This window comes from Camellia sinensis, chromosome 1 (genome assembly GCF_055761805.1).
Source record: "Camellia sinensis isolate YWXY chromosome 1, ASM5576180v1, whole genome shotgun sequence".
Classification (NCBI taxonomy): domain Eukaryota; kingdom Viridiplantae; phylum Streptophyta; class Magnoliopsida; order Ericales; family Theaceae; genus Camellia; species Camellia sinensis.
Genome location: NC_138961.1, coordinates 160,970,311 through 160,995,679, shown reverse-complemented (window position 1 = coordinate 160,995,679; position 25,369 = coordinate 160,970,311). Strand labels below are relative to the sequence as shown.

The window sequence follows — 25,369 nt, the reverse complement described above, 5'->3', positions numbered from 1 at the left end:
TGATTGATGTGTAAGAGAGAGTGATTTTGGAAATTGTTTTGGAAAAATTACAAACTAAACAAGTTTTTTAGAAAATTTGTCCCAAAATCACTCTACAAAGCCAAACCAAAAATACCCAATAATTTTTATAGCTTTAGTAGAAATTTACGTTGTTTTTGTTTTATTACTGGATTTTAAATTATTTTATTTAAACTTATAATGTATTTCATGTGTGTCTAAGTATTGGGAAGTGTCCGACAAGTGTCGTGTTGGTCGGTGTTAGACACAACATGTTACTTTCTTAGAAGTGTCCATCCTTCTTAGGATGCTAACTCTTTACATCTGAACATTCCAACATGATAATAAAAGGCATCCAATTAATAAATAAATAAATAGAGAAAAAAACAAGAAGAAAAAAGAGAGCATTATACCATGGCATTGAGCCTCCAACAAAAACAGCTGTGCTGAGAGCCATGCACCTTTGTCCTGCAGCACCAAAACCAGCAACAACCAAAGCATCCAAGGTAGCATCGGCACTCGCATCAGGCATAATAATTGCATGGTTTTTGGCTCCCATGTTGGACTAAGGAGTGATCATATTAATAGTTACCAAGCCAACAGATGTAAAATTCAAGTGGTGGATTAAGTTTAGGGGCAATAAAACCATTCCTGAGAGAGATAGAGAGAGTACTCACCTGAACACGTTTTCCTGTAGCTGCTGCCCTGGCAAGTGAGTGCATTGCAACCTTAAAAATAAAATAAAATAAAATAAAAACAAAATTGACATAGAAAAAAATCATACAAGAGCCTTGAAAAAAATCATACAAGAAACACTAATTACTCAATGCCGACAGTCCTATTATCAGCCTGGTAGGAATGGAGGATGGTTAGTTCATATTTCATTTGATGGTTAAGCCAATTTAAAGCCAAGCAGTGGCTATTCCAAAAATTCCAGCAGGGCCAGCTCATGCTGGTGGTTTTAGGCCCCCAATTTTGGAAGGTCCCATAAAAAATGTACTCTTCATCTAAATTATCAGAAAAAAATTCTGTCTAAAGATCCAAAAAATCATAAAAACTAAAAACATATTTCTTGTTCAAAGGCTCATAAAACTGTCCAAGAGCCCATTAAGATTTTTTCTTATCTAAAGGCTAAAAATATTCTTTCAATTATCTAAAAGTTCAAATACATATACTCATACAAACGCCCAGTATTTAAAAAAAAAAATCTTCATTTGATTAAAGGCCCCAATACTAAATGATGTAGGCAAGGTTTCGAAAAGCGGTTGTGGTCAATGGTTGTGGTGAGCAGTTGCGGTTGCAGAGTGTAAAGGCTGTAGCATAATGGTTGCAGTAACCAGAACCGTAATTTTTTTATTTTTTGCACAATTTGAAAAAAAACTTACCGATACATTTATTTGGATTTAAAATAGATTTTGATCAATTTTTGTTAATATGATCCAATATATTTCATATTTTAAATCACTATAAAATGAGTTTTTTACATTTTATTACAGTAGTTAATGACTTTAAGAATAATTGATTTTAAATGTCTACAAAATTATTTTTGACCAATAACCAACTAAATAAAAAATATTTATAATTATTAAATGAAATGATTATAAAAATAAAAATTGTGCCATAAACAAAAATTATTTTGAGCTATTGATTTTTTTTTTTAAGACTTGTTTTTTTTAAAGACAACACTTTACAGCTAACTAAATTAAATTATTTACAATTAAGTATTCAATTAAATGATTATAAAAATAAAAATTGTGCCATAAACAAAAATTATTTTTGAGCTACTAATTTTATTTTATTTTTTAAAAAACATTTTTTAGACAACACATTACAATAACAAAATAAAAAATATTTACAATTAAAAATTAAATGAAATGATTACAAAAATAAATACAATCACTGTTTATATATTTTTTATTTTACATGCTGATGTACTAAAATAAAAATTAAAAAATAAATTATAAAGAAAAAAATTCATTCAAGGTATATAAATATTATTTAAATGTAAAAGGAGCCTCTAATTGAGATTTTCTTTAGGCCTCATTGATGGTTGGGCCAGCCCTGGATTGCCCACAGGGAAGAAGAGAAATGCAGTAAAAAGTCGGCAATGAAAGAAACAGAACATGCAATTGTATCTCTTAGTAGAAGAATTGTCGTAGTATTTTGGCACACAGCACAGAACATCAGAAGTCTCATCATTATCACCTAATTACCAATGCCCTTGTCTTAAATACCCATTCAATGATATTACTCTCAGCCCAATGCTCTAAAAGCACTATATAAATTTATTAATATTCTTTAGAACAGAAGAGAAATGCATGTAAGACACTTAAAAGAGTTACAAATAGTGCAAGAGGGCTTTTCTTTAAGTTGAGACAAAGTCAATCTCTACGTGCTTTATGCATGTCTGTATGAATACATCTTCACATGACTGCTCACAACTCTAAGCATGATTTTCCCATATTAGTAAGAGAACTTACTGTACTAGGACCAACAAATGATACAGCTTTAATATCATCATCATCACAGATATAGTTGACAATCTCCTGCTCGGACAACAAATGCAGATATCAAACAGTGATTCAAGCAAATTCAATCAATAAAAAAAAACTCCAACAAAGATTAGTCAATTTGTATCAAAGTAAAAAGATAAAGAAGAGGTTTTAAGAGGAAAGGCCAGGAAACGCAACATAAGGTTTATGGGTTACACGAAGCTAAATTCTTCAAAAGAAGAAGAAAAAGAAGGTAGCCTCAATGTTAACAATCACCTTTTCTTTTCTTTCCCCACCCCCCCCGGATAGGATTCACTAGTAACAAGTAGATAAAAAATGAAACACAGAAGTCCTGAAGTCCTACGATAAATTTCACACAAAAAAGCAAGAAAAGCATCGGGTAAATAAGGCTCCAGGGAATGAAGCTTACATTGGTCCCATGAACAATATTTAACACACCATCGGGCAAACCAGCCTCCACTGCTAATGCTGCAAGTATCATTGAAGCCCCTATAATAACAGATACAGTCATTAACCCTATTACCCATAACCAATTGTAGTGAAAAAAATTCCTAACAAATGCATCGGTAAGAGAAAGAGAAACATTAGCAATGCAAAGCATGAAAAGAAAAATAGGGGCAAATCTGGAATTTCACATAGATCACACTTTATGTTTCATTAACTTGTTTATAGTCAAGATGACATTTTATTTTTATCATTTTATGTATTTTATAGGTTAGAAGGTTGCTTGACATATTTTACACTTTTTACTTAGTTCTAGGGTATCTTGATAATTTGACAAATTTTTGGTAGCACTGCAACTCAGGCATGCCCAACCTGAGCAACCCGAGCCCAACCTTAATTATTTATTTTTCATTTTTAGACTTGGGCTAAATTTGTTCAGTCGAAATTAAATTTGGTTTAGTCCTGAGCAGAATGATTGGGCAACCCTAACCCCACTATTATCTATACATATATATACATATATAATATTTGGTAAACTTCACTTTACCCCTTTGTGGTTTGGCCCATGCGCAGATTGCCCCGCTATCATTTGAAAATAACCACATAACCCTCACTTTGAGTATTCTTCTCTCTTTGTAAAGATAGTGTTGATTGATTACTATAAGATCAAATGCTACTGCAAAAACTTCACTGTAACCCTTTGTGGTTTGGCCCATGCACAGATTGCCCCACTGTCATTTGAAAATAACCACTCATAACCACATAAACTTCACTTTGAGTATTCTTCTCTCTTTTTAAGGAGTGTGGATTTATTACTATAAAATCAAATGCTACTATGAAATCTAAAATACACTCTCTGGCCTCATTTCAGACACCAATCCCAAATCATATTTGCCATGTACCTTCTCATACCCTTGCTTATCTTTTCTTAGATGACTGGTTAAATCACCACATGTCTTCTCTTCTATAGGTATTTGTTGCATTACTCATCCAGTTGATCCCAACGTTGTCTTTTAATATGTTCTTTCAATCCTATTTGGGGTGCATAGATGCTGGTCACATTAATTATACTTTCTCCAATTACAAATTTAATTAGCATTATTTTATTTATTCTTGTAACTGATACTACCTTGTCTTTAAGATATTTAGCTACAATAATTCCTATACCATTTCTATGTCTATCTTTTCCAATATAGTAAATTTTAAGGTAAATTACATTGACCTCCCCTGAGGTTTATGACAATTGTAGACACGTCCCCCAGGTTTTCTGAAATGACAGTTTCTTCCCCTGAGTTGTCCTCCATTAAGATGATGTTAGTTTTTTAGTTGGTTTTGCCATTTTACCCTTAGTTGATTTGTGAAATGACTAAACTAACATTTTATTGTACAAAGGAGCAACTTAACTCAAAAAATAATTGCATCAAAATTTGCAAAGGCTACTCTTAGTTGGTTTACTATGTGATTCACTTATTTAAAAAACAGATTTTGGAAAATAGTTTTATGAAGAAATTTTTTTCGTTATTGTTTCATTTTTTAAAGAAATTAGTTTTTCATGTTCAAAACAAAAAATCAATTTTTGTTGTGTTTATAAAAATTTTATAATAATAAAAAAAATAAAAACATGTTTACCTTCCTTTTCTTTAAAAAAAATAAACTCTAAATTTTCTAGTATAATTAATTTTGGAGTACTGTTGGAGGACTTGTATAGTGTTGTAGGGTTGGTCTCCATTTATTGGATTGGAATGGATGAAGGCTTCACTGGGGATTTTTTTGAAAAAAATCTTCTTACCACATTAGTTCCAATCCTTATTGACAGAAAAGTAACAGAAGGAAACTGAAACATTGTTCCAAAACAGAGGAGACAACAATATCATTTTATAAACCTGTATCAGTAACTGTCATAAACCTTAGGATAGGTCAAAGTAATTTACCCCCCCTTTTTTTGGATAAATAAAATAGATTTATAGACCAAAAAGCATCAAGAAGATGTTAGAATGTGTTAGGATATTTCCTATTCTATTCTTATTCAGTATCTTTATTTGATGTAATGGGCCCTTTATTTAGGCCTTAACTCACTCCTATAATTATGTTTATGATGTAATATAAAAGAGGATGAGAGACTATCATACCTTCACTTTTCTCTTCTAAAAAATGATATGGTATCAGAGCCACTCCAAACCCTAGAAACCACGAGCCCCAATCACTACCACACCACCACCCTAGTCGCAGCACCCCTAGGGTTCCTCCACCCCAGTCGCCGACCCCTAGGGTTTCGCCAGTCCCCATCACAGCTACCTAGGGCTCCGACAGCACCCTAGGGCTCGTCGGAGCCTCTCTTTTTCCCAGCCCAGGCCTGTCAGCTGGCTTTGAGGTTCAGTCGGGGAGGGGCTCGTCGGAGCCTCTCTTTTTCCCAGCCCAGGCCTGTCGGCTAGCTTTGAGGTTTAGTCGTGGAAGTTTTTTCTTCCCTTCTCTGGCTGTCGATAGCCTCTAAGGAACCTCGAGGTCCAGTCGGGTGCGACGTCATCTGGTGTAAGAAAAATTGATGTATATTATTGATTGATATATTGATATTACAAGGATTCCTATTATATAGAAGAGGATTTGGGTAGTAGGTGAGGAGTAGGTGAGGGTAAATTGGTGGTAGGTGTAGTAGGTGTGGTAGTAGGTGGTGGTAGGTGTAGGTAAATTCTAACAGCCCCCCGCAAACTCAAGGAGGATAGAAACTAACCAACTTGACTTTGAAGAGAGGAACAAAACAAGAAAATACATAAAAATAAAAAAAATGATAGGAGACACTGTATGGTCGTGTCAGACCATTGGTGAAGACACTGGATGGTGGTGTCATAACGTTGTAGAGGACACTGTATAGTGGTGTCATAACGTTGTAGAGGACACTGTATGGGGGTGTCATAACGGTGTAGAGGACACTGGATGGCGGTGTCAGACCGATGTAGAAGACAGTTTATGGGGTCATGTCGGACCGTTGTAGAAGACAGTTTATGGGGTCATGTCGGACCGTTGTAGCAGATAATGTTGTGACAGTTTACGGAGTCTTGCTGGACCCTTGTAGAAACTAACCGGAATCAATGTCGGGACAGTTTACAGAGTCTTGTCGGACCCATAAAGGAGCTAACCGAAATTAATGTCGGGACAGTTTACAGAGTCTTGTCGGACCCATAAAGGAGCTAACCGGAATCAATGTCGGGACAGTTTACAAAGTCTTGTCGGACCCTTAAAAAGTCGCACCCTCAAAAGGTGTGCCCAATCTTTCAAAAGGCGTGCCATCAAAAGGCGTGCCCAAGTCATAAAAAGATGTGCCGGACATGATGGCGAGGCACGTGTGTGCCTTGGTTGGCGCGCCCGTTTGTCGGCTGGTGGTAAGAGGCGCGCGATGCGCGTGGCTGCCTCGGCTATAAGACGGAGGCTGAGGCTGAGGCAGAAGCTGAGACAGAAAAACTGAGAGAAACCTCTGAACATTGTCATTCTGAAACACTCGGTAAAGACTTTGTATCCAACCCTTCTCTGAAACATCTGAACAATGGCCTCTTCTTCCCGTTCAGCTACCCAGAATACGGCATCCTCATCCCGAGGTCTACTCACTCTCTTTCCCGACCTCAATGAGTCAACAAGAGAGATAACGGGTGCGGTGGCACTGGAACCTCAACCAAGCGCCCCGGAGTTTGCTCCGTTGAACTTTCCGATGCGGTCTGTGGAGCAAAGAATGGCAGTGCAGTCGGATGTGGAGGCCAATCAGTATACTTTGAAGGCATGTGTGGAAAGCATGACGGCGGTCACAAATTTGTCGAACCGGCTGCAGAGTAGGACAAATGAGGTGCAGCATTTAAATGCCCAGCTGGCTCTGCTCCAACGCATGTATAAGGATGCGCGAGCAGAGATCAGTGTGCTAAAGGCAGAAAACAAGGAGCTGAAGCGGAAGGCCACCGTGATGTTCCGATATGGAGGGCTGCCATATGCTGCAGTGGAGGAGCAGGGAGTAGTGATCATGCCCAGTGGAGTGGGAAACACGGAGGCAACACCGGCAAGGGCCGCCCAGGACGGAGGCAAGAAGAAAAGACCGGCGGCAGAGTAGAGAAGAAAAAATCCCGCCTGTGAATGAGGTTGTTTGTTTGTTTTGTTTTTTTTTTTTTTTTTTTTTTTTTTTTTGGTGCAAAATGGTGATCGGGATTGATCCCGAAGATGAATAAAAATGGGTGTTGTGCAAATTTGTAAATTATGTGGTTTTTTTTTTTATTTTATTTTATTTTATTTTATTTTATTTTATTTTATTTTTTTTATTTTTTATTTTTTTGTAAAAACGAAAAAGATAAAATAAAATAAATAAAGGTAAAGTGGAGGTAGCGTGAAGCAGCATGAGTGGAGAAGGGTGGTGTGTAAAGTTTGAAATGTAATGATGAAATGTGTGTGCGCCTCGTGAAGCAAAGCATCTAAGAGCCCACTGTTTGTTAAAACCCTTTTTTTTTTTTTTTTTTTTTTTTTTTTTATTTAATCCACAGACACAAACCCTCTCTTTTTTTTTTTTGTTGTTGTCTGGCCACCGCCCCACTTTTGTCAAAAAGAATTTGTGGGTTTGAAAAAGAGGAGAGAGAGAAGAAGTGGGGTGAGTGTGTGTGTGGTTAAATAAATAAAAGAAAAAGGGTTTCAGGTAAAGCTTTGCAAATATTTATAAAAACATAAAAACGTACTGGTACTTCAATTATTACTCATCTTCACTCATTGTTAGGTTCTGTGATAGTTTATTTCCAAAGTTGGGCACCATGTAGGACAAGGCGGACCGGGGGCGTCGGGCTCCGAGCGAAGCCAGTATTGCAGTTGGATCGGCGGCCGTTGATGATCGGCGTGGCCTCCTCGCAAGCCTTCTTAGCCGCCTCGGCTTCCTTTAACGTCACGAAGCCGTAGCCCTTGGATCGGCCGGTGATCTTGTCGGAGATGATGACGGCGTCCAAGAACTCGCCGTAGACATCGAAGTGGTCTCTGAGGGCTTCCTTGGGAGTCTCCCAAGCCAATCCTCCGACGAACACGTTCGTCATCGTCGTGTCGCCGAACGGACCCACAATGTCTCCGAACTGCAGATCTCGGCGAAGGTGGGTGGAGTCTTGGAGTGAAGGAGCTGGAAGATGAGGCAACGGCGTCCGACGCAGAGTTGGAGAGTGGCTGCGGAATTGGTTCGGTAGCCTGGGAGCCATTGAACGGACGACGGGGGGAGTGGAGGTGACGGTGGTGGCGATGCTAGTTCTGTCGAAGTTGAGGATGAAGGTTTGAAAATGGTAGAGTCGGAACGTCAGTGATGATGGGGAATTTTTGAGAGAGGAAAGAAAAGCGGAGGAAGAGAAGACTTTGTGGCAGCGGAGTGAAGGTATGTGTACCAATCTCCAGCGGGCAGTGAAGGCAAGGTTGCCGACCGACTGCCCGCCGGTGAGAGAAATATAGGTCTAAATCTTATCTCTGCTCTGATACCATGTAAGAAAAATTGATGTATATTATTGATTGATATATTGATATTACAAGGATTCCTATTATATAGAAGAGGATTTGGGTAGTAGGTGAGGAGTAGGTGAGGGTAAATTGGTGGTAGGTGTAGTAGGTGTGGTAGTAGGTGGTGGTAGGTGTAGGTAAATTCTAACATCTGGGTAGCTTCGCCTCTTCCTTATTCTCTCTCTTTTCATGTAATCTGTCTATGTTATGTACTCTGTCTCTCGGAGCCTCCCTTTTTCCCAACCCAGGCCTGTCGGCTGGCTTTGATGTTCAGTCAAGGAAGTTTTTTCTTCCCTTCTCTGGCTGTCGATAGCCTCTAAGGAACCTCGAGGTCTAGTCGGGTGCAACGTTATCTGGATAGCTTCACCTCTTCCTTGTTCTCTCTCTCTTGATGTGATCTGTCTCTCTATGTTATGTACTCTGTATCTCACCCTCCTTCGTAATCAATTTTTTTGTTAAAAAAAAAAAAAAAAAATTCTCTTAAATTCTATTTGTTCTTATTGTTATGTTCTCCTATCTTCCGAGTTTGTAAATTAGCCCAGTGTTTGTTTGTGAGGATTCCTTAGTAGAGTCTCCATGGCCGAATTAACTAGTGAGTCTACTACTTCGCAGCTTGCTACTCAGGGCGCAAGTCCAATTTTGACAACTACTATGACTGATTCCCTCAACCTTGGCCAAAGAATAACTACCTCTCTCTTTATTGGTCAGAACTATCTAGCGTGGTTGCAGAGTTTGACTATATTTTTTAAGAGTAAAGGGAAGATGGGATATGTTGATGGGCGCATTCAGGCTCTCAATATCACGGATACGAGTTATGATCAGTGGGAGATTACCAATTCTCTTATCATGGGCTCGTTAATACATTCAATGGTTCCAGAGATCAGTGGGATACTTGTCTATGGACACAGCATAGGATATTTGGGAGGCTGTGGCCGCTACGTATTCCCGCAAAGGCAATTTCTCACAAACTTTTGAGTTATGACGCTCCATTGACCGATCCGTCCAGGGTGAGATGACTATCCTCCAGTATTTTACTTTCCTTAGCAATGGATGGAAGAGACTTGATCATCTTCAGGACTACAAGCCTGTCTGTCCCAATGATTCTGTTGGTTACCGGAAATTTGTTGAACAAGTGCGGGTTTTCAAGTTTTTGAAAGGTCTGAATGTGGAGTTTGATCTTGTTCGGAGTTGTGTGCTTAGTATGGATGTGCTTCCTTCTCTCCAAGAAGTGTTTGCTTATGTGCAGAATGAGAAAAATTGTCGCTCTACTATGTTTCCATCTACCTCTTCTGACCGCTCTGCCCTAGTTTCTGCACCCTCTAGAGATAGGGATCGTGGTTCCCGTCCTCCTTCTGAGAAGGATACCCTCTTTTGTGACTATTGTCGTCACCCTTGCCACACCTGTGAGACTTATTGGAAGTTGCATGGGCCGCTATCTGGTAGTCGTGGAGATCGTTCTGGTTCTCGTGGGGGTTGCTCCGGTTAGTCTAGACGCCGCGAGCCCAATGCCCGAGCCCATCATTCTGATACAGTTGAGCCACAGTCCCCAGCTCCAGTTGTTTCTTCTACTAATATCTCTGGTTTTTCTACTTCTGAGCTGGAGGTTGCTGTTCACCACTTGCTAGACCGTCGGGCATCTAATTTATCTACAGGTAACTTTGCCCATTCAGGTAACTTAGTTTCTTCAACAAGTGCTTTCCACTCTCATCAAACATTGCTTTGGATTATTGATTCTGGTGCTTCCAACCATATGTCTGGGTCGTCTGATTTGTTCTCAGCATATTCCCCTTCTTCAGGACAGGATAAAGTTCGAATTGCTGATGGTACCATTTTTTTTGTGTCTGGAAAAGGTTTAATCCATGCCACTGCTTCCCTTCCTTTGTCATCTATACTATATGATCCCAATTTTAGTGTTAATCTTTTACCTTTGTCTTTTGTAGTGCGACCTTTTTCCCTGATCATTGTCTGTTTCAAAACCTTATCACAAGGAAGATGATTGGCAGTGGTAGAAATGCGAATGGTCTCTATATCCTGGATCAAGCAAATAAGTTGGCTCATTCCTTCATTTAGTTATCATCTACCAAGAAAGACCTCTGACTGTGGCACTGTCGTCTTAGGCACCCATCTTTTTTGTTACTTAAGCATTTTTTTCCTTCAGTTGTTTTGCAAAATAATATTTCTGAGTTTCACTGTGAGTCGTGTCAACTTGGAAAACGACACAGAGCTTCTTTTGCTCCTATTAATAAAAGTTTAGTCCTTTGTTCATTGATTCATTCCGATGTATGAGGTCCCTCTCATTTTATGTCTTTAAAGGGTCAAAGATGGTTTGTCACCTTTATTGATGATTGTTCTAGGACCACTTGGGTATATCTTCTGAAGGACAAATGTAAGGTTTTTTTTGTGCTTCAAAATATTCATAAAATGATTTGCAGTCAATTTGGGGCAGTTGTCAAAATTCTGTGTTCTGATAATTTATCCAAAAATAAATAAATAAATAAAATTCTGTGTTCTGCTAATAAGGGGGAAATACATTGACTCTGGCCTTGCCAACTATTTTGCCATTCATGGTATTATTCACCAAATTTCTTGTACCAATACCCCTCAATAGAATGATGTTGTCAAGCGTAAAAACCGCCATCTTCTTGATATTGCACGTTGTTTGTCCTTTGAAATGCGTGTTCCTTGATCCTATTGGAGGGGAAGGTGTTCTCACTGCAGCCTTCCTCATCAATCGTCTGCCTACCCAAGTTCTCCACAAACACACTCCTCTTTAGGTTTTGTTAGGGTCCTCCTCTTCTAGTTTCTCCATTCCTCCCAAAACCCTTGGGTGTGTGTGCTTTGTTCATAACCATTCTCCTACCCGTGGTAAATTGGATCCTAGGTCTCTTCGGTGTGTCTTCCTAGGTTACTCTGCCACCCAAAAAGGCTACAAGTGTTATCATCCACCCTCTCGAAAATGGTTCGTCTCTATGGATGTGTTGTTCTTTGAGTCTCGGTCCTACTTCCTGTCCTCACCGGTGTCTTAGTCATCCCTTCAGGAGGAACCTTGGTGTGAAGCGCTTCCTGTATCACTACCATCAGTGATTGAACAGGATGTTAAGGGTGAATTAGCTACTGAGACTGTTGAGTCTAAATCTGAATCCATAGTGAAAGATGAAAAAGTTTATGTCAGGGACAAGGAAAGAAAACAAGTTACTTGGGTACAAGAGACCAATTCGGATTCTCCACTGCTACCTTCTCCTTCTAATGAGTGTCCAGAATCCTCTTCTACTGATGAACCTCCAGGTAACTCTATTCTTTTTAATCTAGATGTTCCCATTGCTAAAAGAAAAGGGGTTAGGTCTTGTACTCAGCACCCTATTTCTCATTTTGTCTCCTACACTAATATATCTTCTTCCTATAAAGCTTTTCTGTCTAAAGTTTCTTTTATGAGTCTTCCTTCTAATTTTCAGGATGGTTTTTCTACTCCTGAGTGGAAGCATGCCATGATGGAGGAGATGAGAGCTCTTACTAAAAATAGCACTTGGGAACTGGTTGTGTTACCTAAGGGCAAACGACCTGTTAGATGTAAGTGGGTGTACATCGTGAAGCAAAAAGCCGATGGTTCAATTGAACGTTACAAAGCAAGATTGGTGGCCAAGAGCTTTACTCAGACTTATGGAGTTGACCACCAGGAGACATTTGCACCTGTTGCTAAGATGAACTCTGTCAGAGTCCTCTCCCTTGCCTCTAATCTCAACTGGCCTCTTCATCCATTTGATGTGAAGAATGCTTTCCTGTTAAAACCTACCATCACCTACTCCACCTACTACACCTACCACCACCTACTACCACCTACTACACACCTACCACTACCACCTACTACCACCTACTCCACTACATCTCCTATATAAGGAGCCCCTCACCATTTGTAATATATAACATAAATCAATCAATAATACAATCCATATATATACAATTCTCTATTTCTCTTTATACATTGATTTCTTAAATGGTATCAGAGCCAGGTTAACAACCTAGTCATTCTGCTTCACCGGCGGGCGACAATCTCGCCTTGGCCGCCCGCCGGACCTCTACACATACCTTCACTCCGCTGCCACCAATTATTCTTCTTGATCTTGATCTTCTTCTTGTTGCTGATTCAAATGTTTGGTTTTCATCATATGAGGAACATTCTCAGATGACATAATCACTACTGGTATATTTCTCAGAGATGAAGATTCCTTAATTTTCTTGAGCAAATCATAGCCTGTCATTCCAGGCATACAGTAATCTGTAATAATCAGATTCACTTCCACTCCCTGATGATTGTTTGGAGAAACAGAGGGTTGCTCTGGGTTGCTCTGCTCATCTTCATTCAAACCCAAGAAGTCTCTCTCCATTTCAGATTTCCACCAGCAACATTAGAACCAAACCCAACTCTAAATCCAAGTCAAAGCACTCAAGTTCAGTGGCCCTTGTCAACCAAGGTTTCGGCCCTTCCTCATTTCATGTCCTTTAAGGTTGCTCAAGATGAAATGAAGCCAAAGCACTTTGCAGGTGCAACTATGAAGCAACAATTACTTGGTGGGATCCCTGTTACGGCACCACATCCAATGCTTTCTTCTCTTGGTTCTGTTGCAGGAACCACTGAACCGTGGTTCAATTCCAAGTCCTTTGAATCTCCTCCTGAGGACGTTGCTTCCGGTGCCGCCGCCATTGAAGTCAGCGGAGCCACCAGCGGAGTCATTGGTTGCATCAAAAGATCTTCAAAGTACTCTTTGCAGATTTCTTCTCCAGAGTCATCAATGTCGGCGGTTGCTACTTCCTTCTCTGCCTCAGTGGCTGCTGCCGGTCGTTCTGCATCTTCGTCATCCAAAACCCTAAAGCCAGTTTCCAAAACCCTACCTCTCAATCTTGGGTTTCTCTCGTCTTCGTCTTCGAAGACAGCTTTGAAATCTCTCAAAGCATCTCGATTTTTGCCTGGAAATAAGGTTGGTTCGGGCTCAGCTCTCGGAGCTCGCATGGTCTCTACGCCCGCGATGAAGCCCTTGACTTCGCTTGATTTCGACAGTTCAGTTTTCAACACGGAGAAAATTACTCTCGCTGGTCACGACGAGTATATTGTGAGAGGAGGGAGGGATCTGTTTCCTCTGCTACCTGATGCCTTCAAGGGCATTAAGCAAATTGGTGTTATTGGTTGGGGTTCACAGGGCCCTGCTCAAGCTCAGAATCTGAGGGATTCTCTTGCAGAAGCAAAATCAGACATTGTGGTCAAGATTGGCCTCAGGAAGGGTTCTCACCGACTCCCCCAAAAACAAAATAGACTCATCATCTAACCTCCACCAAAGACATAATCATCATGCTGACCATACACCATCCTCTAAAATAATAATTCTCCACGCACTCACAATTTGACCCATTCTTTTTATTATTATTATTATTATTATTATTATATATATATATATTTTTTTTTTCTCTTTTTTCATCCCACCGTTTCAGAACCCATTAAGAGTCTGTTCCCCACTCCCACCTTTATTATTTTTATTCCTCATTATATATTCATCATCTCCATGCTCATCATTTCAGCACCATCCCCATATTTATTTATTTATTTATTTATTTTTATTTTTTTTCGATTCCCTTCTTTTCACAAAAAAAAAAAAAAAAAAAAAAAAAAACATTTACAACTTTGCACAACAACCCATATTTTATTCATCTCAGGGATCCATCCCGATCCCAATTTTACACCAAAAAAAAAAAAAAAAAAAAAAACCACAAACCCAAACACAACACCAAAAGCTTTGTTTTCTTTTCTGCAGACGGCCACCCACCGACATCACTTCTTCGCCTATTCCGCCGGTCTCTTCTTCTTGCCTCCGTCCTGGGAGGCCCTTGACGGTGTTGCCTCCGTGTTTCCCACTCCACTGGGCACGATCACTACTCCGTGCTCCTCCACTGCAGCATATGGCGGACCTCCAAATCGGAACATCACGGTGGCCTTCCGCTTCAGCTCCTTATTTTCCGCCTTTAGCACACTTATCTCTGCTCGCGCATCCTTATAGATGCGCTGGAGCAGAGACAGTTGGGCGTTTAACTGCTGCACCTCATTTGTCCTACTCTGCAGCCGGTGCGACAAGTTTGTGACCGCAGTCATGGTTTCAACACATGACTTCAATGTATACTGATTCGCCTCAATATCTGATTGCGCTGCCATTCTTTGCTCCACAGACCGCATAGGAAAGGTCAACGGAGCAAACTCAGGGGCGCTTGGTTGAGGTTCACGGGCAACCGCACCAGTTACCTCTCTTGTGGACTCGTTGAGATCGGGAAAGAGAGTGAGCAGACTACGGGACGAAGAGGCCATGTTATGGGTTGCTGAGTGTTTCAGAGAAGGGTTGGTTACAGAGTGTTACAGAGTATCTCTCTCAAGACAACGAAGAGTTTCTCAGAGGTTTTTAGCCAGTTTTTTGTCTTAGCCTCTGCCTCCGCCTCAGCATCCGTCTTGGTTAAATAGCCAAGGCAGCCACGCGCATCGCGCCCCACTTGACGCCAGACGACAAAACGGGTGCGCAAGCCAATGTGGTGACGCGCCTCGCCATCATGTCCGGCACATCTTTTTATGACTTGGGCTCGCTTTTTGATGGCACGCCTTTTTATGGATTGGGCACGCCTTTTTATGACACGCCTTTTTTGACAGATTGGGCACACCTTTTGAGGGTGCGACTTTTTAGGGGTCCGACAAGACGCTGGAAACTGTCCCGACATTGATTCCGGTTAGCTCCTTCATGGGTCCGACAAGACTCTGTAAACTGTCCCGACAAGACTCTGTAAACTGTCCCGACATTGATTCCGGTTAGCTCCTTCATGGGTCCGACAAGACTCTGTAAACTGTCCCGACATTGATTCCGGTTAGTTTCTACAAGGGTCCAGCAAGACTTCGTAAACTGTCACAACAACTGTCACAACATTGTCTGCTACAACGGTCCGACATGACCCCATAAACTGTCTTCTACATCGGTCTGCCATAACCATACAGTCTTCTACAACGGTCTGACACGACCATACAATGTCTCCTATCCATTTTTTATTTTTCAGATTATTTTCTTGTTTTGTTACTCTCTCCAAACTCAAGTTGGTTAGTTCCTATCCCCCTTGAGTTTGCGGGGGGCTGTTAAAACCTACCATCACCTACTCCACCTACTACACCTACTACCACCTACTACACACCTACCACTACCACCTACTACCACCTACTCCACTACATCTCCTATATAAGGAGCCCCTCACCATTTGTAATATATAACATAAATCAATCAATAATACAATCCATATATATACAATTCTCTATTTCTCTTTATACATTGATTTCTTAAATGGAGATTTGGAAGAAGAAGTGTACATGGACATTCCCCCAGGCTTTGAGGATGTTAAAACCAAAGGAAAGATATGCCGATTACGCAAGTTACTTTATGGCCTTAAGCAGTCTCCTAGGGCTTGGTTTGAGAGGTTTACTCAGGCCATGCTAAGATACGGTTTCAAATAGAGTCAAGCTGATCATACTTTGTTTGTGAAACACTCCTCACTTGGTAAGACGACAGCTCTTATTGTCTATGTGGATGATATTGTACTCACAAGGGATAATGTTGAGGAGGTTCCTAGGTTAAAGGAGTATTTGGCTAATGAGTTTGAAATCAAAGACTTGAGTAGCTTCAAGTACTTTCTAGGCATTGAGGTTGCTCGATCCAAAGATGGCATCTTCATATGTCAACAAAAGTATATGCTTGATTTGCTAAAAGAAACTGGAATGCTTGGAAGTAAAGCCTGTGATACACCACTAGAGCCTGGACTGAAAGTTGGTGAAGATTAAGGAGGCAAGCCTATTGACAGGGGGAGATACCAGAGACTAATGGGTAAGCTTATTTACTTATCCCATTTGCATCTTGATATTGCTATTGCAGTGAGTATGGTTAGTCAGTTTATGCATGCTCCACGTGCAACTCACTTAGAGGCGATTATGAGGATTCTGAGGTACTTAAAAGTTTCTCCGGAAAAGGGTCTCTATTTCTCAAAACATGGTCATCTTAGTGTAAAGGCATATACAGATGCTGATTGGGCTATATCAATAACTCTGGCTATTGTACCTTTGTTGGGGGAAATCTAGTTACTTGGAGAAGCAAGAAATAGAATGTAGTTGCGAGATCTAGTGCAGAGGCCGAATTCAGAGCTATGGCTTAAGGTGTGTATGAGCTACTATAGATTAGATTATTCTTGAGAGATTTGGGGATTCATCAGACAGATTCTATAAGGCTATACTATGACAATAAGGCTGCAATCAATATAGCTTACAATCCGGTTCAGCATGACAGGACCAAGCATATGGAGATTGATCAGCATTTTATCAAGGAAAAACTTACTAGTGGTACTATATGTACGCCATTCATGCGGTCTGGGGATCAACTGGCTGATGTTCTCACCAAAGGATTAGGGAATAAACCATTCCGTAACATTCTCAACAAGCTGGGCATGAAAAATATCTTCACACCAACTTAAGGGGGAGTGTTAGAATGTGTTAGGATATTTCCTATTTTATTCTTATTCAGTATCTTTATTTGATGTAATGGGCCCTTTATTTAGGCCTTAACTCACTCCTATAATTATGTTTATGAGGTAATATAAAAGAGGATGAGAGACTACTCATACCTTAAACTTTTCTCTTCTCAAAACTAACAGAAGATGATAAAGAAATACAAAGCAAAAACCCCCAAAAGGGAGCACCTCAACCATCATCATCTATGAAATCTAAAAAGGCAAACAAATCTGGATCCACTCGCCCAAACACCCAAAACTTGGAGAAACCTCCTCTCTAACCAAGGCACCGATTGAGCAACCCCCGAAAAATAAGACAATTCCACTACAGCCAAAGCAATCATATTAAACACAAACGAGCCAAAGCCAAAGCCTTCCAACGCCTCTTCCCCCCGACCCCCCCCCCCCCCACCCCAAATCTACAAAGAATCTCCAACACCCCTTTGGCTGCACCCACTGCACACCAAAGGTAGTAAAAATAAAAGCCCACAATCTAGAAGCCATCGAATACTGAATAAGCAAATGATCCACTGACGCCATATCACCACAACACACAACACTAATTAACCAAAACATGCCCACAACGAACCAAATTATCAATAGTAAGGATCCTATCATAAGTCGTTGTCCACACAAAAAAAGCCACCTTGGATGGGACACCTATAACCCAAATTCGACGCCAAGGGAACTCCCCCACCACACCTCCACACAAACCCTGATAAAAAGAAGAAACCGAGAAAATACCTTCAAAACTCGGCCCTCCCCAAACCAAAGCATCTTCTTCCTTGCCCCTTACTTGCACCCCATAAAAAAAAGTCAGTAAGTCCAACAACTGACCAACCTCCAAATCCTGAACCTGCTGACGGAGAACAAGACCCCAAACCACCCTAGCCCTAGCCTCCAAATCCACCACAAGACGACAAATCAACAGAAACCGAGCTCGCAAAACCTCCTCACCACACCACCTATCCTGCCAACAGTGCACCCTCTCTTGAACCCACTTGAAGCAGGACATGTTCCTAGAACTCCCCCCTGCCTAGCCAAATAACTTTCCACAGCCCACAACCATGCGACCCACCCACACTTCCCATAATCTATTCCCCCCGACTCACCCCATGCTTCATAGCCAGCACCCCGACACCACAACCTATCCCTCTTCCAAGCAAACCGCCATAACCACTTGTTAGAATAGGAAATAAGTTAGAATAGGAAATAATTGATTGTATTTTATCCTTATTTATTCCCTTGATTGGTGTTATAGGCTGGACCATATATTTTGCCTTATGGCACTCCTTTAATTACTCAATATTATCAATATAAAAGGGAATGAAGTCTAACTCATTCCCTAACTCTTTCTCTTCTCTAAACCTACATGGTATCAGAGCCCTCTTCAGGGGGAGCCTTGGTGTGAAGACATTCTTGTTCCACTCCTGCCCGTGGTTGAACAGATAAAGGATAATGAGCCAGCAGTTGCTTGTCTGATCCAGAATGTAGAGACCATGGTCCTCTCTACCACTGTCAATCTTCTTCCTCGTGATAAGATCTTGAAAAAGACAATGATCAGGAAAAAAAAGTCATGCTACAATTTAAGTCACGGGTAATACGACTCAAAGATAAAAGATTAACACTGAAATTGGGAACATAGAGGATAGAAGACAAAGGAAGGGAAGAAGTGGCATGAATTAAACCTTTCCTTGATACAGACGAAATGGTACCATCAGCAATACGCACTTTTTCCTTACCTGAGGAGGGGTTATACTCTGAAAATAAATTAGAGGAGCTAGACATATGGTCGGAAGCACCAAAATCAATAATCCATGATACAGTCGTATGAGAGAGCAATGCACATGGAGAGGAAGCCAAGTTACTTGAATTGGCAAAGGAAGAAGAGGATACACCTATAGCAGAAGTGAAGGCTCGACGGTCTAACAAGTGGCGAAAAGCAATCTCAAAATTCGAGGCAAATAACCTTGAAACATCAGCAGCGGAGGATACAACTGGAGATGAAGATGGTGGCTTAATAGTGTCTAAAAGATGGGCTTGTGCATTGGCCCCTCGGCCTTTAGTACCAGACCGACCCCCTCGAATACTAGGATGGTCTCCTCAGCCACCAGAGGGAGTTCCATGTAGCTTCCAACAAGCCTTTCGTGTGTGGCAAGGTCGACGACAGTAGTTACAGTAAAGATTATCCTTCTCAGAGGAAGGACGAGAACCCTGAGTCACACGGCCGCCATCGCGAGAGGGTGCAGAATCATTTGCCAAGGGCCTCACTCAGACTTATGGGATAGATTATCAGGAAACATTTGCACCAATTGCTAAGATGAACTCTGTGAGAATCTTAGGCTCCATTTGGTAGAGCTTTCCAAGGTTAATTCTACCGCTTGGTTTGAGGTAGGTGTTTGGTTAAAGTTTTCAAAAATTGATTTGACACCCACTTTTACAAATACGTCTATCCAGTCATCCCGCCAGATGTCTCGCTAGTTGACCGGAACAATGTTCAGTTTTTTTTTTTTTTTTTTTTTTTTTTGGCACCTATTATTTTTATATTTTAAATAAAAAAAATTAAAATTTTTTTTAAAATTTTTTATGAGCTTTGAATAGAATTTTGAGTTATGTGTTTGGTTATGAGTTGTAAGTTTTTTAATCAAATATCATATGTCACATCATTCATTTCAAACTCAATTCAAAACTCTTTTCAAAACTTATATAACCAAACAAATTTTCCACACTCAAATCATAAATCTAAAACTCTATCAAACACTACCTTACTCTCTCTTGCTAAAAATTTAAATTGGCCACTTCATCAATTTGATGTAAAGAATGCCTTCCTTCTTGGAGACCTAGCAAAAGAGGTCTATATGGATATTCCCCCTAGTTTTGCGGATGCTAAATCCAAAGGTAAAGTATGTAGGCTTCGAATGTCACTTTACGAACTAAAGCAGTCTCATAAGATTTGGTTTGAAAGGTTTGCTCAGGCTATGCTTAAATATGGGTTCAAGCAAAGTCAAGCTGATCACACCTTATTTGGGAAACACTCCTCACATGATAAGACCACAATTCTAATTGTTTATGTTGATGATATTGTTCTGACCGGGGATGATGTGGAGGAGATTCCTCGGTTAAAGGAATACTTAGCCAAGGAGTTTGAAATCCAAGACTTGGGTAGTTTGAAGTATTTCCTAGGTATTGAAGTAACTAGGAGCAAGGATGGCATCTTCATATGTTAGAGAAAGTATATACTTGACTTGCTAAAGGAAACTGGATTACTTGGAGGTAGAGCATGTGATACACCTCTAGAACCAGGCCAGAAACTCAGTGAGGATCAAGAGGGAGAGCCAGTGGACAGGGAGAGATATTAGAGACTAGTGGGTAAGCTCATATACTTATCCCACTCACGTCCAGACATTGTCATTGCCGTGAGCATGGTGAGCCAGTTTATGCATACTCCTAGAACTTCCCACTTAGAGGCAATTATGAGAATTCTGAGATACCTGAAGTCTTCTCCTGGAAAAGGGTCTCTATTTTTCAAAACATGGCCATCTCAGTGTGGAGGCATTTACTGATGCAGATTGGGCTGAATCAGTCAATGACAGACGATCAACTTCCGGATGTTGCACATTTGTTGGTGGGAACCTAGTTACATGGCGAAGTAAAAAACAGAATGTGGTTGTCAGATCTAGTGCTGAGGTAGAATTCAGGGCTATGGCTCAGGGTGTATATGAGTTACTATGGATTAAACTATTGTTGGGAGATTTGGAAATCCATCAGACTGACTCCATGCGACTATACTGTGACAAGAAGGCCACAATCAACATAGCTCATAATCTAGTTCAACATGATAGAACTAAGTATGTGGAGATTGATAGGCACTTTATCAAGGAAAAACTTACTAGTGGCATCATATGCATTCCATTTGTGAAGACTGGAGATCAACTAGCCGATACTCTCACTAAGGGGCTAGGGAGCAAACCAATTCATGGCATTCTCAACAAACTGGGCATGAGAGATATCTTTGCACCAGCTTGAGGGGGAGTGTTAGAATAAGAAATAAGTTAGAATAGAAAATAATTGATTGTATTTTATCCTTATTTATTCCCTTGATTGGTGTAATGGCTGGACCATATATTAGGCATTATGTCACTCCTGTAATTACTCAGTATTATCAATATAAGAGGGAATGAAGTCTGACTCATTCCCTAACTCTTTTTCTTCTCTAAACCTACACCACTTCCCCAACAAAGCAAAATTAACAATACACAACCCCACACCCCCAAGCCCCCTACCTCCATTGGCCGACAAATACACTCCCAAATAACTAAATGATACCTAAACACATCCCTGCCTCCTCTCCACAAAAAATCCTGCTACAACTTCTCCAAACTATGCGCCACTAACACCGGAATCACATGCACCGGTATTTTATATTTTCTTTGCTTTTTCATATTCCTACTTAATTTCTTGTAAACATACTATATTAACTTTCCTTCTAAACATTGCGTCTACTAATTCCATAGTTTTATCTGTTAGTGTCCCTATATTCCAAGTTACTAATCTAAACCTACAATGTTGGCAAACTTCTTTACCTGCATTCATCCAAGAAAGCACAAGGACCTTTGCCTATTTTCACCTCACCCGGGTGCCGATTTGGCATCACTTGCCCATTTGACCACTAAATAAATCCGTACCATAATCCCAAAAAATAGTTGATGTTAACTCTTACAACTAATTCTAGAAATCCTGCATCTTTGGAAAACCAACAAGAAATTTAAGAAAATATAATTGTCTATGTTCATAATAGGGCTGTTCATATAACCGAACCACCCGAAAAAACCACCCAACCTGACCAATCTGAATGTGTCACAGACAGTTTCAAAGCTCCTTTGGTCGAAATCGGGTCAGATTCAGCAAATTTATTCAACTTATGGTCGAGTCACGAGTGTGGCGAAGGATAATCCATCAAACTTGAACCGAACTGACATTTATACATGGTGCTGAGGTTTCTACATGTTGGCTCACTTGATGACATTTATGTTTCCAAGATTCAGCCTTATCTGAGGATTACATTTATCTTTTCAAAGACTCTTGTCTTTCCAAGACTTTCAGCCTTACCACCTTCCTCCCTCAGACTTCCACTTTGCCTCTTTCACCCTTTCATTTCCCTCACACCCTCTTGTGTCTCTCAGAGCTCCCATATTCTCACCCCTCTCGTCTCTTACCTTCTCATACTCTCACCCTTTCATCTGATTACAGAAACCCCTTCCCCTTTAATCTCCTTCTAGCGGCGATTGTGCTAATCGATGTATGATGGTTCTCTATGACATGATGACCATGGTGCGCACTGCTCAAATCCAAAAGAATGTGATGATGGTTCACAGATTTCTGACGACGTTTATGACAATGAAAGCTTTCCCCTCTCTGATCTCCCTCATCCCTTTCTTTCTCATCAAGTTACCCCTAAACTTCACCACTGCATTTTTCTTTCCGAACCTTGATTTTTTTTTTATGAGAAGTGAGATGATTTTTTGGGATATTTGTTATAGGTTTGTCACTACTGCACCTCTGCAATTTTTTTTTTGTTTTTGCTGGTTAGATGCACTATACTTTATTATTCAGTTTCACTCGATCTGACCAACAAACCGTACAACCCAATTTGTGGGGGTTCGAGCAATACAACGGTCAAAATCATATGGATTTTCTTTCAGCCCAATCTGGTCGGGTCGAGTAATGAGGGGACGGTAAAACCAATCCAACTCCAACAGCCCTAGTTCATAGGATGCCCTATAATGTCAAAAAATGAACATGAACAATCCATATGCATTAATATTCTGAAATTTTCTAAACTGTTTCACAATCGGTAAACCAAACCAAGTCTTAAGTCCCATCAAATGGGGTTAGCTACATGAATCCTTCTTCTCTACTCGACTCTATCGGCATTCATTTGGTTAGTCAAATTCAAGAGATTCATATCTCTATTTACTACACTACCACTTCATATTAAAAAATTCAAAAACATTTTTATTTTAGAGTTCATGATCGAAAATTGATTAGCATCATCCAGTTATTCACACGAATGAGCATGGTAATGTGTCAAAAGTGCAAGAAAGAAATGCAGAGAAATTTATTTTGATCCTTCATCAAACCATCAAGACATATCAGGAATAGTTCTGAGTCACAGCCAGAACATAGGTACCAAAATCCCAAGAAAATTAATAAAATTAAAATAGTGATAGTAAAATAGAATGGCAAACTAGAGTTAGGAAAAGAGAATGTATTCCATCTTTAATTATGGAACACATAAATACCACATGGTGGATCTTCTCGAGCTCAGCGCAAGAATTTTTTTATTAGCAGCAGCACATAAGATACAACTATGCAAGTTCCGTAGTCACGAAAAATACTGTTTCAGGTTTATTCTTTGTGATGTCATTCATAGCCTAAGATGCCACATCATCAAGAACCTGATCCCAGTTACCAGGTCGAAGGGGAAGATGAATACACTTCTACAATATCTCATTAACTTTCAAAAATTGACTTAGAAAGCAGCAAATTGAGATTAAATTCATAACGACCAAAGCTAAAAGGAGGGGACAGTCACCAGGATTTTTCTCAGAAGGTTTCAAAATAAATGTATTGCCACATGTTACTGCAATAGGAAACAGCTGCAAAAACCATAAAACACATTCAGATTTGAAGTTTTTTGTCTTCCTCTCTATAGAATACATACACAATTCTTGAAAAAGAATACAACTATAAACTATTATCAAGTTTGTCCACTTTAGCATGAATTTTCCATGAAGCAAGATGGCAACTATATAAACTCTGAAGGGCAGAGAAATTGTTTGTGTGGTAAACGAGACTAGTCAACACCAGCCTAATCTGAAATTTGACAGGGAAAAAAAAGCACACAACCTTATATGAGAACTAGACAAATATGACAGACATACCCATAAGGAAATCATTGCTGGAAAGTTGAAGGGACAGATCCCAGCACAAACACCCAGTGGTTCTCTAATGCAGTAGGTATCAATTCCATTAGATGCATTGGGAACAAACTCCCCCATTTGGAGACTTGCCATTCCACAAGCATGTTCAACCACCTCTACAAACACAGCCAAAAAATTAAAAAGCAGAATCATGATAACCTGGGTTCAGGATTTATTTATTCATAAATGCTAACCTAAACCACAGAGTACGTCGCTTTTGGCGCCATTCAAAGTCTTCCCCTGCTCTGTACTGATGTTCATGGCAAGCTTATCCTGAAAACAAGGTAATTGCCTTTGATGCAGTCAAAATTCATGACGCCAAAGTAAAAATAAAATAAATAAAGAAAAACCATTTTTGCATAGTTACAATATCTCTGCGAATGAGCTCTTGAAACTTGAACATGATGCGTTGACGAGCAGTAACAGGTGTGTTCTTCCACAAAGAAAAAGCTTGTTTCGCTGCACTAACTGCAGCTTTGAACTCTTCATAGGTAGTTAAAGGAACTTGAGAAACCACCTCTTGTGTTGCCTAATTAAACAATAAAGCATAAGACTACATCACTGTGAATAGCTCTTCAGCGGAAAAAACAATATAAATATAGAATCTGCTGGAACATGTTTTCTTACGGGATTTATGACATCAATTATTGCACAAGCTTGTGAATCCACAAATTTCCCTTCAATAAGATTAGGAACCTTCAGCTATATTCGAATTGACGAGAGCGAGTGAGAGAGGAAAACAAAACAAAAGTCAAAATGCCCTTTAAGTTAAGTGAAGAGAAACAAAAGAGATATTGAAAGAGGGGAAAAATTTTAATCACAGTAATATCTTTCTCCTTTCACATCAAAACATACTGGACAGTCTTGTTTTGTTGATGCTTCCGTAGACGTGCTAACAAGCACAGATCTATTGGGTCTCCATGATTTTAAACTTTTCTCTGCAAAATCAAAAAGATTCTCTCTAAAATCATGCAGAAAATTTTGACTACAACCAACTGATTCACTGATTTTTTAGATTATTAGGAATGGCCATTGGTCAATCCATTTCTCATTTTGTCTTACAGAACTTGAACTTAAAGATGCCTACCAAAACAATTCACCACTGGCACTTAAAACAGATTCCACTCAATTCTCATGCATATGATGACCCCATTTTATAGGCACATTTCTTGAAGGCTAAAGACAACAGTCATTCATGCCCAATTTTTACAAGCCCACATAAAAAAGACAGGAAGAATAACAAAAGATAAAATAAAACTCAACAAGAACATTGGATCACAGGCTGATGAAACTCCTCAGCCATTAACAGCACTACGATGAGTTCAAATTTCAGTAATCACTGTCCAGTTCTGTTTGACCAGAAACCATACT

The 25,369-nt window shown here is 39.9% G+C and overlaps 2 protein-coding genes across 10 annotated transcripts in view; one reads left to right on the top strand and one right to left on the bottom strand.

Moving 5' to 3' along the window:
* The window catches only part of LOC114260587 (methylmalonate-semialdehyde dehydrogenase [acylating], mitochondrial), a 47,795-nt gene that overhangs the window by 11,851 nt on the left and 10,575 nt on the right, over nucleotides 1-25,369 (bottom strand). For 5 of the 9 annotated variants that reach the window (XM_082888040.1, XM_082888029.1, XM_082888063.1 and 2 more), the window contains 10 exons: nucleotides 24,854-24,936; nucleotides 24,626-24,700; nucleotides 24,366-24,527; nucleotides 24,193-24,271; nucleotides 23,960-24,114; nucleotides 23,611-23,674; nucleotides 2,920-2,999; nucleotides 2,478-2,543; nucleotides 675-725; nucleotides 411-562 (listed from right to left, as the gene is read on the bottom strand). In XM_082888040.1, the coding sequence (XP_082744166.1) occupies nucleotides 411-562; nucleotides 675-725; nucleotides 2,478-2,543; nucleotides 2,920-2,999; nucleotides 23,611-23,674; nucleotides 23,960-24,114; nucleotides 24,193-24,271; nucleotides 24,366-24,527; nucleotides 24,626-24,700; nucleotides 24,854-24,936 (967 nt within the window). Of the gene's footprint in view, nucleotides 1-410; nucleotides 563-674; nucleotides 726-2,477; nucleotides 2,544-2,919; nucleotides 3,000-23,610; nucleotides 23,675-23,959; nucleotides 24,115-24,192; nucleotides 24,272-24,365; nucleotides 24,528-24,625; nucleotides 24,701-24,819; nucleotides 24,937-25,369 lie in introns of all 9 variants that reach the window. The other 4 variants (XM_082888006.1, XM_082888004.1, XM_082888010.1 and 1 more) reach the window with 1 other exon arrangement.
* LOC145798854 (uncharacterized) lies at nucleotides 11,899-13,789 on the top strand. Its single transcript, XM_082888072.1, has 2 exons — nucleotides 11,899-12,986; nucleotides 13,071-13,789. Exons 1-2 carry the CDS (start codon nucleotides 12,752-12,754, stop codon nucleotides 13,763-13,765), a joined length of 930 nt encoding a protein of 309 aa, XP_082744198.1. The 5' UTR covers nucleotides 11,899-12,751; the 3' UTR covers nucleotides 13,766-13,789.

Coding starts and splice junctions, on each gene's coding strand:
- LOC145798854 (XM_082888072.1), top strand. CDS start 12,752: ATGATTGTTTGGAGAAACAGAGGGTTGCTCTGGGTTGCTCTGCTCATC. Junction 12,987..13,070: donor GAAGCCAAAGCACTTTGCAG/GTGCAACTATGA, acceptor GTTCTGTTGCAG/GAACCACTGAACCGTGGTTC.